At 41.2% G+C, this 15,921-nt stretch overlaps 1 protein-coding gene across 2 annotated transcripts in view; it reads right to left on the bottom strand.

Moving 5' to 3' along the window:
• Positions 1-15,005: 15,005 nt before the first annotated feature.
• LOC120523034 (phospholipid scramblase 1-like) overlaps positions 15,006-15,921 on the bottom strand; it is a 132,619-nt gene continuing 131,703 nt past the window's right edge. For both annotated transcript variants that reach the window (XM_039743974.1, XM_039743973.1), the window contains one exon: positions 15,006-15,381. In XM_039743974.1, coding sequence (XP_039599908.1) covers positions 15,220-15,381 — 162 coding nt within the window. In that variant the 3' untranslated portion in view covers positions 15,006-15,219. The remainder of the gene's footprint in view (positions 15,382-15,921) is intronic.

Here is a 15,921-nt window from a genome sequence, read left to right as displayed (position 1 = left end):
CAGGTTCCCACAGGTAAATGTTGGGGTGCCAACACAGTCATCCCCATTTAATTCAGCCACAAAAATAATGAAAAATAGTCTACTGTGTGCCAAACTACAAACAACAAAAGAGACCGCAGACATAAGGAGAGCCACCTAGCTGTAATAATGTCATCTGTCAAGTGATAGGGAGCTCCTGCTTTATGGTACAGTCTGTTCACAACTGACTGCCTCCTTCCAACAGCAGCTTGCTTTAAAGGTGGAGACTGGAGTCAATTAGAGTCTGGAAGGTGGAAGGTGGAGTCAGTTGCCCTCCTTGGGCATCTTTTCAGTGTTGCGGAGGGAAGAAGAGAGGAGAAGGTTAGCGCAAGCACCCCCTCTCAACCCAGGGTGGTAGTGTTTGCTTCAGATGAGCCTGGAAAGTGATCCACAGATTCACATGAGTGTAAGTACTTTACAGCTTAATATAAGGCAGTACTTTTATAGCCTTGTCTTAAGTTTTACATTTCACAGTCCTGATACATCAAATAAGCCAATAAAATACTCATGAATGAAGTCAGCAATATCCACATAGCAAATTTATAATGGACAGCTGGGCAATGATATGAAACGCTTTTTGCCTTAAAGCAAAAAAAAGAGACATTTTAACCCCATCCTTGATATCTTACAGAGCTGTAGCTTAAATCATTTTGCATCAGTTTTGATATGTCAGAATTCCAGAAAACACAGATAAGGACAAAGTTAGCTGTCAAGATATGAACATGCTTTGCAAACACTTATGTACATTCTCAGGAAATCGCTGCTCTCATCATGTCCTCCAGTTGCTTACACCTGGCAGCCAAGCAGTGATGTGGCACGTGACATCATGTACCCTTGATATGCTCCACTCTCACTCTGCCAAGTATTTTCAGTTCTGCACATGCACTTAGATGGGATGTTCTTAGCTTTCTTAAGAATGCAACTTTTTGTGATTTAAAGTTTCTTTTGACCCATCTCCGAAAAAGGTGACAGCTCAATACAGATTCACTCTCTTTAAAGTTGAAACAATTAAAAAATATTGTTCCGTTTTATTGACAGTTTCCACTTAAGAACCCCAAATTATGGGGATAAATCAAAAAGTCAAGGCAATTAGAAAATTACATGGCAACCACAACGGATAGAAGCTGATTCAATGCAACATGTTCACAAAGGCTCATGGGTAGTTTGAACAGGCACAATGCAGCACTCTGCCATAGTTGAAGCCAAGGGTAAATGAACATGGACACTCTGCTGTGGGATTGCACCATTGTTGAACAACATGCCATAGTGAGATTTCTTTGGGCAGAAAGAATGAAAGCTCCTGAAATTCAACAAAGGATTTGGGCTCAGTAAGGAAGTGAAACCAGCATAACTCAACAAAAAGTTTATGAATGGTGTGGTGTATGGCCGGCCGTTTATCCCGGCCAATACCCCCAAGCCACCAGGTGGAGCTCTCCCTGCAGCATGGAGGTGCCCCGAAGACCAGCAGGGCATCATGGACATTAGAGTCTTTATCCACAGCCCTGCTGGATACCATGGGGGCCACTAGGAGACGCTGCAGGGAGGAACGATGCTTATTTACCCTACTCCCCGGAAGTACGTCCGAGTCACATGGACAAGGGGAATGACGTGTTTCCGGGTGAAGAAAAGGACTCTTTATCTGACCCAGAAGTGATAGGAGATCACATGAACTGGGGATTGGAACACTTCCAGGTCAGGGAATATAAAAGGATTGTGGGAGCACCCAGACGGCGAGCTGAGCTGGGTGGAAGGGTGGCAACGCATCTGGGAGTGGTGGAGAGTTTATTGTAGTTATTGTGTGTTTGATTTAATGAGTATTGTGGAGAGGAGAGTGCTTTGTGCACTGTGCAGAATTAATAAAGTCTACTTTTGGACTTTTATCAGGTGTCTGGCATATTGGACAAGGGTTCAATGGAGCGACATCGACCCCTATCTGTCACAATGGGTAGAAAGGTTTAAAGCAGGAAGAATAAGTGTAATTGATAATGCTCGGTCTGGTTAACCTTCGACATCACACACATAAGACCACATTGACTTGGTGAATGCCTTTATCAGAAAAGACTGATGGATTACATTGTCTGCTGTTGGTGCACATTTGAATATCAGCTATGGATCTGCTCAAATCATAGTTTATGATGACTTGGGGTATCGTAAAGTTTGCACACTATGGGTACCCAAACAACTTAACTGATCTGCACAAGCCCACATTCTTTGGTGAATTTCAGCAGGCTTCACTCCCTCTGCCCAAAGAAATCTCACTACGGCATGTTGTTCAACAATGTTGAAATCCTGCAGTGGAGCATCCATGTTCATTTGACCTTGGCTTCAACTAGACCAAGTGTTCCCTGGGGTCGATTTGAACTTTCTAGGGGTCAATAGTTTCAATAAAAAATGTGGAGGTCGATGACAGCAAAAATAGACCCCCTTAATACTGCTGTTTGTTTGTTACTTCAAAATATCTATGATTCCAATAGGTACCTAATCAAGAAGTAAAATAATTCAAAAAAACACTTTTTTGATAAAAACACATGACATACCAAACTTGAGAACGAAAAGGTAAAATGTGTCATTAAAATAGTCACACGTAAGAATACATGTAATGAAAATACATGTAGTACAAACATGTCTGTGCATTGTCTTATCGAACGTATCAAAGCAAGTGCGGACACGAAAAACCGTTGCATGTCTGCACTTGCTCGCGGTGGGACGAGACAACGGATATGTGATATTAGCAGAATCTATCAGTCTTGTATGGTCATGCTTTCATAAAACACTATAAATTGGTTCGTTTGATGTGATATGTACTTATTTGTGATTTGAACTATGAATATAATTATTTATTGAAGATCAGTACTACGAAAAAGAAAATCAGAGGAAACAGTTTATTTATTTGAGTTTGAACAAAAATCTTCTGTTTCAAGTAAGTACATACTTTATTGTTTTTTTTTTTATCACAGGGGCTGTCGAAATTGTTTGTTAATAAAAGTTTTTATTTCTTCAGATAATAATATGACTGAACCAAAAAAGAAATGCAGACAGTACAGCTTGGACTATTTTGAATTTACCTGTACATATTTATTTAATAAATGTCAAAAATGTAAAAAAAAACTCTGCTCGTATTTTTTTGCTTTAATTTTCATTAGTTCAGGTTTCGATATTAAATTTTGCACAAGATAATGCTATATTCTGTAGTCCTTTTATCTTTTTCAATCATTAATTACAAGTGATTAAAATGAAATGTTTGATATCTAGTGAAATATCGAATATCGAGTACTGTACAAATTTATTAATTTGAGTAAGTAAAGTAAATGACTAGGGGGTCGATGGTTTTAAAAGTTTTTGGTAAAGGGGTCTACGGCCGAAAAAAATTTGGGAACTCTTGAACTAGAGTAATGGCTGAGTGCTGCACTGTGTGTGTTTGAACTATCCATAAGCCATCGGAAAAGCATTGTATTGCATCAGGTTCCATCCATTAAGTTTTACTACATAATTTTCAAATTTCTTTTTCTTTTTGATTTTCCCTTCTTACATGCTGGTTTGAATTTTGGTATTTCTTACATGGCCAATGAATCTTCACAAGAGTGCAAGACCAGCACTTGTCTACATGATGCTGCCACCACATCCCGACTCCATCAGCAGGCATGTTCTCCTGAGATTTCCCACTAAACTTCTATGCTACACAAAACAAGATTATTTACAACTTACATATAATTTTAGAAATTACAAGCAGCAGCAATGTATTAAACTTATTTGAGCAATTTCAACAGCTGTCTTCTTTATACAACATAAATCCACTCAGCTTTTATGGGTTCAAACAGAAAAATAGAGTGATCCCACAAATAACAGATGATAACAGCCAGTCAAGTACATTTAGCAGCAGTTATTGGTATCTTCCTTCAGGTGGTGATTAGAAATTTTGTGTCTGAAGGCTTGTTGACCAATTAACATTCTCAGTTTTGTTGTATTTTAAAGTGTAGGTGAGTTTCTCCACAGAAATGGATTGAAGATGGGAGGTCTCCATGCTTCAATGGCTGTGTCGGTCTATAGCAGATAACCAATTTTCAGGTTAATTTCAGTGCTGGCAATTTCACTGGCAGCAGCATGTTAAACAGAGGGTTGCAGTGTAGTGACATCCTTGTTAAAGACCATACTTTATTTCCATGTGGGATAGTTAAGAGTAGCCTACATAGCTTTAGAATGTAAAAGGCGTGCATTGCTAACATCAGAAAAGGGCACTTGGGCTAACGAGGGGAAAGGGGCTGTAGATACACTTTTGTGCACATCCCTGGTTACATAAAAGCAAACTACATTCCCAATCAAAAAACCATCATGTAGATGAAAGAGGTACATGCAGACAGCAGACAGGTCTCGGGTCTGATTAGGACCCAGGTTAACTACAGTGCCACTACAGTCCCTTCCTAAATAATGAAAACTGCAGTGATAATATCCTGGAAAAGCAATTCAAAGAACCAATTTAACATATTTTTATTTTTCATTTAACATACAATCAAATGAAGTCTTGCAAAGATCAAAGAAATTATGATTAATAAAGCGGTAACTTTTTCCAATGCTTATAATAGTCACTAGAGGGCAGTATTGTCTAAAATAGCCGTCCATTAAAGTGAGGCTCCTGCCATCCAGAAACTCCAAGTCAGTACATTTGAGGAAAGGGTCAGTAGGGGGTTAAAGATAAAGCGAGACTGCTCTCATGCTGACAGCTGCTTTATTTGTGGCAGCATTTAATCTGTATGCGGGATGAAAGGAGAAATGAACGACCAGGAGGCTGAGCCTGCTATCGTCTGGCACAGTTCATGCAGACCTTCAAATAAAACAGGAATGAAAATGTGAGGGAGGACGCCTAACTAATGCTGAGAATCAGCTGGCACTCCAGAGGCAGGGCTTATTTGGAGTGTAGCTAAAATAAACTTCAACGGCCCTTTCTTTAAATGTAAATTGGATTAAGCGGGGTAAGAAAACAGACAGATGGACAGAGAACAGGAAAAGTACTTCTCAGGGGTATAGAAGAGAGGATGAATTTGACTGGATGGTGTGATTGGAGCCTGGCAGGTGCCACTTGGCAGCAGGGTACTGTTGTGTTGGTAGTTCACTCCATGGCAGTGTAATAGGGGAGTCACTTGTGGCAGGATATTGGAGACTGAATATAATGTCTTGTGGGACTGCTGGTTGGGGGCTGGTGCTGTTGGTTTGAGTTAAGGGTCCAAAATGATAGACTATGAAAATGAATACAGCAACTAAAGAAACAAACACAAAGTAATAATAGCTTAGTTTAGGTCTAGCCAAAAACAAATACTTTAACTAATCTTATACAGTAGTCCACAAAAGGCTAGCTTGCCTTTCAAATCATACCCAGAGCTTTCCATAGGAAAATTTCAGATGTGGCAGCTTAGATGTGTGACTATACCATGGTACCTAATTAATGATGCCAGAGGCGTACAGGCAAGTCAGTGGGCTTATTAGGAGCATTAAGTAGGTGCGCCATATGCCTATCGGAGTGATGCCAAAAAGTCAAGCTGTTGACAGCAGACAAAAGGATCCTGGGGTGTCAGGCATGGCTACAAGATGGCTTAAAGAGTTGCAGGTATGAGGGTTGGAAATGCACAATAAGTGTCCATTTCTTCAGAAGTCGCAGCATATTTCAGAAAAAACAGGTACCATGTATACACCATTAATGAGGTGCTATTATGCACACACCTACACTCACTGACACACACACACCCACGGCAAATTTACAGAGTCCAGTTAGCCTACAATTGAATATCTGTAAGATATGGAAGTAAAGTCCACCCCGACACAAGAAGAATGTATCAACTCCACTCAGAGTGACAAGGTTAGGATTTGAACCAAAGCGTCAAGGGTTGTTAGGCAACAGAGTTGGGCATTGTGACGCTCCTCAAAATTAAATTCGCAAGATGCTAAAATGCCACCAGCATTACCATGCACTTATTGTTTTAGTGTAGAAAGAAACAAGTCAGGCAATGTACTGAAATTATACGAAGAATTTTAGAAATAAATAAACATGGAGGATTACAATGCACTGCCCCTTAAACAGACAAATTTTCTTACAGACTTCTGTCTGGGAATTGTCGGCTTATTCATTCCTGATAAGCTCCTTGCACATCATAATCCAGCAAAAGTACCCTGATCCAGCATTTGGAGCCTCGTTTAAATCTCTGCTGTTGATGTCATGGTGTCATTTGCTGCTGAAATGGGCCTAATGGGCACACACACAGTTCTCCTCAAATCCCCAATTCATTTTCATCCTGCTTCACCAAACTCAGATTTATTGCTCATTACTTATCTATAAGAGGTCGTTGTTTTTATTATATTTAACAATTGTCCTTCACTTGTAAAGTGCTGATGGTACATTGAATACTTTTCTCCTGATGTGTCCAGCCTTAGACTTTCCCCACATACAGCAGTGAATATAACAGTAAAGTATTGTGGACTGGTATTTTATAATGGTGAGCAAAATTTAAAAATCAGGTCTTAATAATAGTATTTGTATTCTTTTCCCCATTTGTGGGGCAACCGGTGCCACAAGTGTGTACAAAAAACACAAAATTGTTATCTATGTAGAGTAAAATCCACTGGAGAGATTTTGCTCAAAATCAATACGGTGCAGACTTTTTAGATTGCTAATAACTAAGCCAAGTTCAATTCAGATTTAGGGAATTGTTTTTGTATTATTGTTTCTGAAGATTCATATCTTGACACACAGACAGACACAGGCATACTGGCAATTGTCAGAAAGTGGTCAAACAGCGTGCAGCATTGATGTCACCATTTTGGGCATAGAAGGTTGGTGCCCTGCACTTCCTGGTCACCCAAGATTGTGGATAAATTCAAAACAAAACTGACTGTTCGTGGGTGAGTTTACTGTTTAGACCTCTCTGGTGTAAAGAATCCTACATTCATTTTTTTTTTTACCTTTTCATATCCGTTTTTTTTTGTTTTGGCTGCATGACCGACTTCTATAAGATGGTGTCTGTACTTTGCAATAATGAAGGGGAGACTTTACTTCTTAAACACAATTTGAGTTCATTATGTGATTTTCACTTAGCTTTGTTGAATGAGTTTAGTGTTGGCCCATGAACCGTTATTTCTAATCTCAGTTTTTTCTGCACTGGCCTCTGCTTTGATGGATAGTTAGTGATTCGCATGAAATTGAAGACATAGTGAAATCGCTTTACAAAAAGTGTTGTGAAACTATGGTGTTTCCTGACCTGGAAAAGTGATGGCAAAGTGTGACTCTCTGTTGAGCTGTTCTCTATGAAATGCTAGGGGCCTCATGTATAATGTCATGTGTAGAATTCACACTAAAACCTGGCATATGGACAAAAATAGAAGTTTCTTCACACACAAAAAAGTTCAGATGCATAAAATTGTGTGTAAACAAAATTACATGCACTTCCCCTTTATAAATCCCAATCAACATGAATTTTAACTCACATGCATGCGCCTACAGCCCCACCCTGACTCCTCCCAGAATTTTGCATATTTGAATATGCAAATCAATAGAAATAGCTCCTTCCATTCAGTATGTGTTAAAAGACAACGGTAAAAGCACATATAAAAAAGAAGAATTTCAAAAAGAAGTGGTCGGATGTCAAAGTCGATGTGAAAAGGCGAGTGTCTGAGTGTCATGCAGAAGTGTATTAGGGCCACAGAGAAGAATAAAAATTAGGGACACATCGATGAAAAAAAGGTCTGTGTCAAGATTAAAGTCAAAATATTGACTTTAATCTCAAAATTTAAACTCTAATCTCATAATTTTGTCATTAAAGTAGAAGGTTGTAAACATCATGTTAAAATTGATGTTTAACTTACTAGAATCTCTCAAAATCCATCGTAACTAAAGTAACACGTTAAATGCTTTGTATTCTGTGTGTTCCCCAACCTAGTAATTAATAGCTAAGTGCTTCTAAAACGAGCTTTCTCTTACGCCGACAGGAGCACACAGGAAGTGATCACCACACAGAATACATTACCTTCATGCTATCACAGCCCTCTGACACATATTAGAATAATAACATATATACTTTTTAGACGCACGTCCTCAGCCATCACCAGACTGGTATGCCACCTTGATGGATGAATCAGGGAAGAAAGCATCTGCGAAGCACTACCTCCCCTGGAACGCTAGAGGGCAGCCCTCCTTGGCGACTGTGGCACAACGGATTCCCGTAGGGCATAGCGGGACGGAGTTTGGTATAGCCCTGTTGGGTTCTGTGGGAGCTGCCAGGGGGAGCTGCACTGCCATTAAATGGATTTCCACCACACCTGGGAATCATACCAGGTAATCCTGATGAATTACCTGGAGCGCTCCCAGATGCTGAATAAAAGGAGCTGCATCACTGCATTTGGAGAGCCAGAGTCAGAAGTGGGATGGCAGAGTTTGCTGGGAGAGGAGTGGAGGCAGCAGAGAAGAAGAGGAAGAGAAGGAAGAAGGAACAAGGGCCTGAGCATTATGGCTTCTGTGCTTGATGTACTGTGCTTTGTAGTGGGGAGCGAGGAAAAAAGGTTGCACCATAAGAAATAAACGCGTGTTGCCTTGGACTCCTGTGTCTCTGTGCCTGTTTGGGTCCAGGTTTGGGAGCTGTAGTCCCCTGGAATTTCACAACTTGATATGATTTCCATGAAGAAATGCATTAAAGCATGTATTGATCCTGCCTCCTGCAAGATGGTTGCTGTGACGCACGTGACCCTGGATGGTCAGCAAAAGGAATTGGGGGTTGGTATGTATTGTAATAGATAGGAATGTCCAAATACACACGTGTTTATTTACAATATTTACAGTGGTTGCTCAGTCCTTGGTCCTTCAGCCGCCTCCACTCCTCTCTCACAAACTCTGTCCACTTCCACCCAACTCTGGCTCCCCGATTGGAGTGAGGTGGCCCCTTTTATTTTGCCCTGGATGTGCTCCGGGTACATAATGACGACCTTCTGGCAGCACTCCCCAGTGTGGCGGAAGTGCTTCCCTTGGACCCGGAAGCACTCCGGGTGTACACCATCCCTGGTCCAGCAGCACTTCCTGGTGTGGCGGAAGAGCTGTCCTCCAGGGCTCTAGGACTGTCCAGGTGCCCTGGGGTGAGAAGTGCCGCTCTTCCGATCCGTCCTTCCTCCAGGCGTCCCGGCGGTGCAGGGTTCCTGGCCATCTATCACAGTATGTTTGACAGACGCAATACTGCTGCAATAAATTATTCCATTCAGGGTCGGGCCAGGCCCAGAAAGCATAGGGTGAAAGGCAGGAACAATCCCGGGATGGGGCGCCAGCTCATTGCTACCACTGTGCCACTTGTGCCCCAACATGTTTAATTCTTAACAGTATATATTATTTAAATACATCTCAAAATGAAAGTGGAAACAGGCGTATGTAACATTTTGTGCATACACACCGTTTATACATGAGGTCCTAAAAGTGGGATGAGAACTCACTACTCTGTGATTACTAGCCACCAGCTGTACTCCACATTAAAGAGAAGTCTGTCAATAAATAGGCAGAGGCAAATGTGGCCACTAAACCAGTGATGCGGCTTCATCTCTCTGTCTCTCTGAGCTGCAACTACATGTGTAGCCAGCCACAGGAAGAAAAGTGTTTAGTTCTCATCCGTGGCGAGCAGGATAACCCCCAAAGCCCTGCCTAGTAGCCAATCAGTGAGGGTGAGGTGGATGGCAATGTCACATGATGCCTGCTTCACTTGCTAATGGCCTCTTCTAATTAGCTGCAGGGTGAGTTGTCTTGTAGGCAGAGAAAGCATTTTGAATTGTGCTGTAGGCTGCAGTGTTGGGAAGAGTGTCTGTTGGGCCCACAGTACTCTAATGACACAAACAGGCCTTTTAAGAGTCATTATATGGTGTTTCTTTGCAGTTTTCTTGGTGAGAGGAGCTTGTGCTTATAAATACAAATGAGATTCACAATTCATCACTATGAAGTTGCATACAAAATTAATTTTGGTTTGTTCATCCTTCTGAAATGTCCCGTTAAACAAAACAAAAGATCTCTGCCACCCTTTTAAATAGAAAGTTCTCGAAAGCTGTGCACTAGGAGCTTCTTTAAGACACACCATATTGCCTTTCTTGACAGGACTGGAATTGGTAAAGTATGCATGTCTGTACCCAAGCTGTTTCTGGACATGTATTCCACAGCAGGATTACTTGGGGTGGCACAGTGGCTCAGTACTTTGTGATGCTGCCATACAGTATATGTCTCCAGGAGACAGGATGTTGCATGCTTTCTCCATTCTGAAATGGGGGTTTCCTTACGTACTCTGACTTTGCTTACATGCCACAGTTAGATTAGTTTGTGACTGACTGTCTGCTCAGACTCTCTGCCATCCCTGTCCCTCAGTGCTCCTGTCATGCTTATGCACATGTTCTACGTTTGTCCTCCTGCTCTTTCTTTTATTGTTTATAATTTGTCATTCTCTTCCAGTGATGTTCTCACTTAATATTCTTTATTTACCTCAAATTCTTAATTTGCTTGGTCCTTGTGGCCCCATGTTATCTGACTATCAACCTAAGCTTATATGTTTTTGAACAGTACTTATAAATTACTCCTTGCTTCCCAATGGAAGAGAGAAAATTTTAGTTAATCACTTTAAGAAGCTGACTGTCCTCATCCTATAATTTGATTCAACATTGTAAATTAACAGCACATCCAGTGAGGTCATCCAAACGTGTGAGTTTGCTTCTTCTCTGGTTAAATCCCAGAAATCTGTGATGCAGTGGCTCCTACATTGAGTATAGCTGTGTGGTAACCAGAATTTGCCATTTTCTTCGTGGTATGGCACAGGACCTGGCATAGGGGCAGGTAAAGAGGGCATTTGCATTTGTTTTTTCTATTGTTTCTTGAAGTGACAAATTTTATTTTTTGATCAGGTTAAGAAAAAATGTATTGATTGAAAATTGTCTCAGTGCAGATAGGACAGCATGAGTGTAATTACTGTTCTATTTAGATTTGGTGGTTGTCTATTCCCTGTTCTGTAGTGAAGTGTTTTCATTTAATAGATGGATGAATACAAGGATGCATTAATAAAGAGGAAAAAACAACCCGATAAGCATTAGATGCATGGAAAAAAACAAATATGGAGGTGCCACTAGCCCATTTCAGGGAATGACCCCACATATGCTCTTAGAAGGCCAACTTAGTGTCCCATTTAACCCCAAGTTTATACCTCTTACTTGCCATCCAGTAGTTCTATCCATGTATTGGAATATTAGAACAATCTAGATGAGACCAGGGCCATCCAGCCCAACCAAGCTCACCGGTCCTATCCATTTAACTACACAAAAATAACATCAAGTTGAGTTTTGAAGATCCCTAAAGTCTTTCTGTCTACCACACTACTTGGTAGCTTATTCCAAGTGTTTGTGGTTCTCTGTGTAAATAAAAACTTCCTAATGTTTGTGCAAAATGTACCCTTCGCAAATTTCCAACTGTGTCCCTGTGTTCTTGATGAACTCATTTTAAAGTAACACTCTCGATCCACTGTACTAATTCCCTTCATACAGTTAAACACTTCAATCATGTCACCTGTGGAGGCTGGCCCGGACACAGACAGGCAGACACATTCATTTCACCGAACACACATTTATTTATACTAATATTTACATGGTCCATAAGTGCCACACAAACCCCACAAGTCCCCAAAGTCCTGGCCACACAATGCCTTCACTCTCATCTTCAGGTCGCCTCCTTGCCTCCTCCAGCAAGCTCAGTCCACTCCATTTCCGACTCTCGCGCCGAATAAAGGGAGGCGGCCCCTTTTATTCACACCCGGATGTGCTCCAGGTGCTTCCCGGCAATATTCCACCAACACGCCCTCGTGTGGCGGAAGTGCCGGCTGTATCCCCAGAAGCACTCCAGGTGTCCCTGCTCCTCTTCCCCCCAGCACTTCCTGGTGTGGCGGAAGTACTGAGGTCCAGGGTTCCAAAGGCATGGGGACACCCCCTGGCGGTGACCATGGGCCCCTACAGGGTGGAGCATCAAAGCTCTATACCCGTGGCCCCCAAAGGAACCAGGGCGGTTGCCCCCAGATGGTCTGGGGAAGGCGCAAGCCCTCCTCCGGTCCTCATAGGCGTCCCAGCCGGGTCGCCACCCCAGCCACCTCCGACACACCTCTTAGTCTTCTTTTCCTTAAACTGCATAGGCTCAGCTCTTTTAATCTTTCCTCATAATTCAACCCCTGTAGCCCTTGAATCAGCCTAGTCGCTTTTCTCTGGACCTTTTCTAGCTCTGCTATGTCCTTTATGTAGCCTGGAGACCAAAACTGCACACAGTATTCCAGATGAGGCCTCACCAGTGTGTTGTAAAACTTGAGCATAACCTCCTTGAACTTGTACTCTCCACGTTAGGGTGCCATATAAACTAACATTCTATTAGCCTTCTTAATGGCTTCTGAACCGTGTGTGTCACTAGGCAGTGTCAAGTCCACTACAACTCTTAAATCCTTCTCATAAAGTAAAATTTCAATTTTCAGACCTCCATTGTGACTTCAAAAATTTAGAGTCCTGGCGGGGTCATAGACAGTTTTGCAGCATACAGTAAAACAAAATAATGTCACCCCAGGACTGTGGTGCAGCATAAACATAAATATAGGACAAGTGCAAGACAAGTAAAGAATTATTGTATACTTTAAATGAATAATTAACAATAGGTAAGTGAATAAATAATAATTTGAAATGTATAGCAATACATTATAACAGCAACTAATAATGAATACAATAGTAGTAACAAGTGTAACAAATGTAAATAAATAAAGTACTTGGTTGCAGATTTGAAGGAAGAAGGGCAGCACAGAGTATGTGGTCCAGAGAGCCAAGGGGTAGAAACTCCTGCAGAACCTGTCAACAGTGGTTTGGATGCTACAGTACCTTCTGCTAGATGGAAGCGGAACAAAGAGATCATGATGAGATAGACACTGGATAACGAGCTCCCATCTGGACAACCGCAGAACAGAATTTGATTTGGGGTTCGATTGGGCTGCCCTGTTGGGAAGCTAGTAGAGGCTGAATCCCCTTTCCCAGGGTGGAGTTGCCTGACTCAGAAGTGCTTCCTGGAGACAATGGCTTATCACCGGGAGTACATGTTAAAAGAGAGCCCTCCATGTCGCCCAGGGAGTCGGAGGACAAAGTTTGCCTAGGAGGAGTGCATAAGAGAGAAGGAATTCTGGTTGTTCTGACTGTGGAAGCAAGAAGCCTTTTGAGAGCTATTTACTTTAAAATAAACAATATTCTTTGAACCCTAACTGGAGTCAGAGTGATTGTTTCTGTGGTTTAGGGTTTTTTGACATCCTCTAGCAGCCACACAAGCCATAAAATTAAATAAGATCTATTAGAAAGCACTGTCTAATTAAACAATTTATTTGAAACAAAAATCTGTAGCCACTACTGCCCTCAAGGACTGACTTTCATGGAAAAATACTATATTAATCTGACCATGCAATGATTTCCAAAACCCTTTGCTTTCCATTTAATAAAATCAAGGATCCCCAGCTTATTTGGTGGTAGTAGTGTATACTCTGCAGACTGTTCACAGACATTGAAATCACACAATAACTTTCAAAAGTTTGTTGGCAGACTGTTAAATCTCTTATATATTTAAACCTTTGCCCATGGTATGGTGATATGGTGATTAGCACTGCTGTCTCACTGACCTCGTATTTGTTGTCTGTGTGGACTTCTGCACGTTCTCTCTTTGACCAAACCCACGTGTGTTTAATTGTCAAATTGTCATTGACTCAGTTAGAGGGTGTATGCGTGAGAGTCTGAGATGGACTGGCACCCTGACCAATGTTTCTTCCTGCTTTGCACCAATGTTACCAGACCCACCCTGAATTGGGTTAACAGGGTTTGAGAATATTGTGTTAAAAATTTCCTGCACAATTTTTACAATGCAAATCAACTTTCTTTATTATAAGCTTTTTTTTAAATACATGTGTTTAAGCTTCTTGTGAGCATGACCATAAAATGTTAGTGAAAATTGGGGAATGGATAAATTGAGTTCCATATAATACAATGTAGTCTGGACAAATTATGCAATCAATGTGCATATTTCCATGCCTTCCATTTGTATGGCGATGTAACAGGATCCCCAAAATGGAAGAACTGGCCAATATTACTTGTTGGACAGCATTTACACCAAATTAAAAAGTGTAAAGTGGACAGATATTGTGTGTACAGGCCAATGCCTTCCATGACATGAGTCAACCCTTAATCCAAGAGGCCACTGTAAATTGTCTGTCCTGCCATTGTAATCATTTAGGAGACAGCACCTTCATGCCCATTAATGTTTAATTTATATTCATGTTGTTTGAAGAATTGGACTTAGCATCATCCATCCATCCATCATCCAACCCGCTATATCCTAACTACAGGGTCACGGGGGTCTGCGGGAGTCAATCCCAGCCACTAGGACACACATTCAGATCTCTCTGCTGCCCTGAAACACTGTTAGACTCAGGATTTTGATTAACCCATCCTCATGTAAATTGCTTCTACTTGAATGTGTGTTTATAAATTGAACACAAATGACACAAAACATTTTTGGAAGGCGACTCATGAAATGCAATGTGGTAAAAACTTGACTGAATGAATAAGATAAATGAATAAGAATTATTACAAACAACATGAGGAGTTGCCTCATAATCCAAATGAACGTGCTTGACATGATGCCAGCCATGCTCATGAATGTTCCTAGAGAACACCAGGACTCCCACTGTCACTGTATGGTGCCTCTCCCTTTAAACACAAGTCTGGGCTCGGAGGCCTGAGAATTTATAGCATCTGACCCTGGAAGTGACTCACGTTGCTGTGAAATTTAACCCCAAACTGGATTATCACCAGTCTCACCCTGCCGGTATTTATGAGACTAGAGTCAAAAAGTGATCCAGGGTGAAGGCTTGCTGCCACTGATGTGAAAAAGAAAAGGAAAGACAGAGAAAAATTGGGAGAGAGACAGTCTGTTTTTATTGTGTTTGACAGGGGCAAGAGGCCATTATTAGACAGAGGCTGATGTGCGGTGTCATCCATGGAGATTTCTCTTGTTTACTTGATCTTTTTCTGGTCCCTTGCGTTATATGCATCCCTTGTGTCATTCATGAAAGCTTAATGAAGTACATGAATAATGAACACAAAGCAAATCAAAGCACTTAAACACCTTTTATTGTCACTGGCACCTTGTCAGAACTTATTCTCGATTAGAATGCTTGCTCCCAAAATGACAGCCTTCAGCTTTACATCCAGATCTTTTGGAAACTGTATTGAAAGTGTGTCTCCAAAGTTGTCCAGAAAGTACTGTGTTGAGATGGTTCCAATCTTTGACTTCCAGGTTCTGTCAAAAATCTTAAGAAAACAGGATCTAGATAAGCAGAGGTATGAGATTTGGACGCTGAAAAAAAAGGCATTACTGTATGCTGAAAGTGTTGCCTGCACTACGTTACCTGCCGATGCACTTTAGAAATATCAAGTCCAGCCAGTAGATGTAAAAATACAGTGCTGATACACTGAAATGTCCTTTTATAGAAGAGACCATTGATACATAATGAATTTCATCTGCTCTCACATGTAAGTAGGCATAGAAAATGTGCAGTTTTGGATGTAGGCAGGAGGAGTTTGCAATGTTTGTGCTATAAAAAATATAATTATGTCCTATGATGGACAGGTATCTCTGAAAGAACTTGTCCCTTGCTTCTGCTTGATCCTGTTGTAGTAGTCTGCAGCTCCACATTTCCCAAGACTGGAATAAACTTATTTGGAAAATTAATGAATGGTATGTAATTATGTGTGTGTACAAGTAGGTTTGAGATTTATAGGCTTGAAGCACAAGGACAGAGAGGCTGCAGGATTTAAACAGTGACAAACCAATTTGAATACTGATATTCT

The sequence above is a fragment of the Polypterus senegalus genome, chromosome 2 (genome assembly GCF_016835505.1).
Source record: "Polypterus senegalus isolate Bchr_013 chromosome 2, ASM1683550v1, whole genome shotgun sequence".
Taxonomy (NCBI): Eukaryota; Metazoa; Chordata; class Cladistia; order Polypteriformes; family Polypteridae; genus Polypterus; species Polypterus senegalus.
This window is presented reverse-complemented; position numbering and strand designations above follow the sequence as displayed.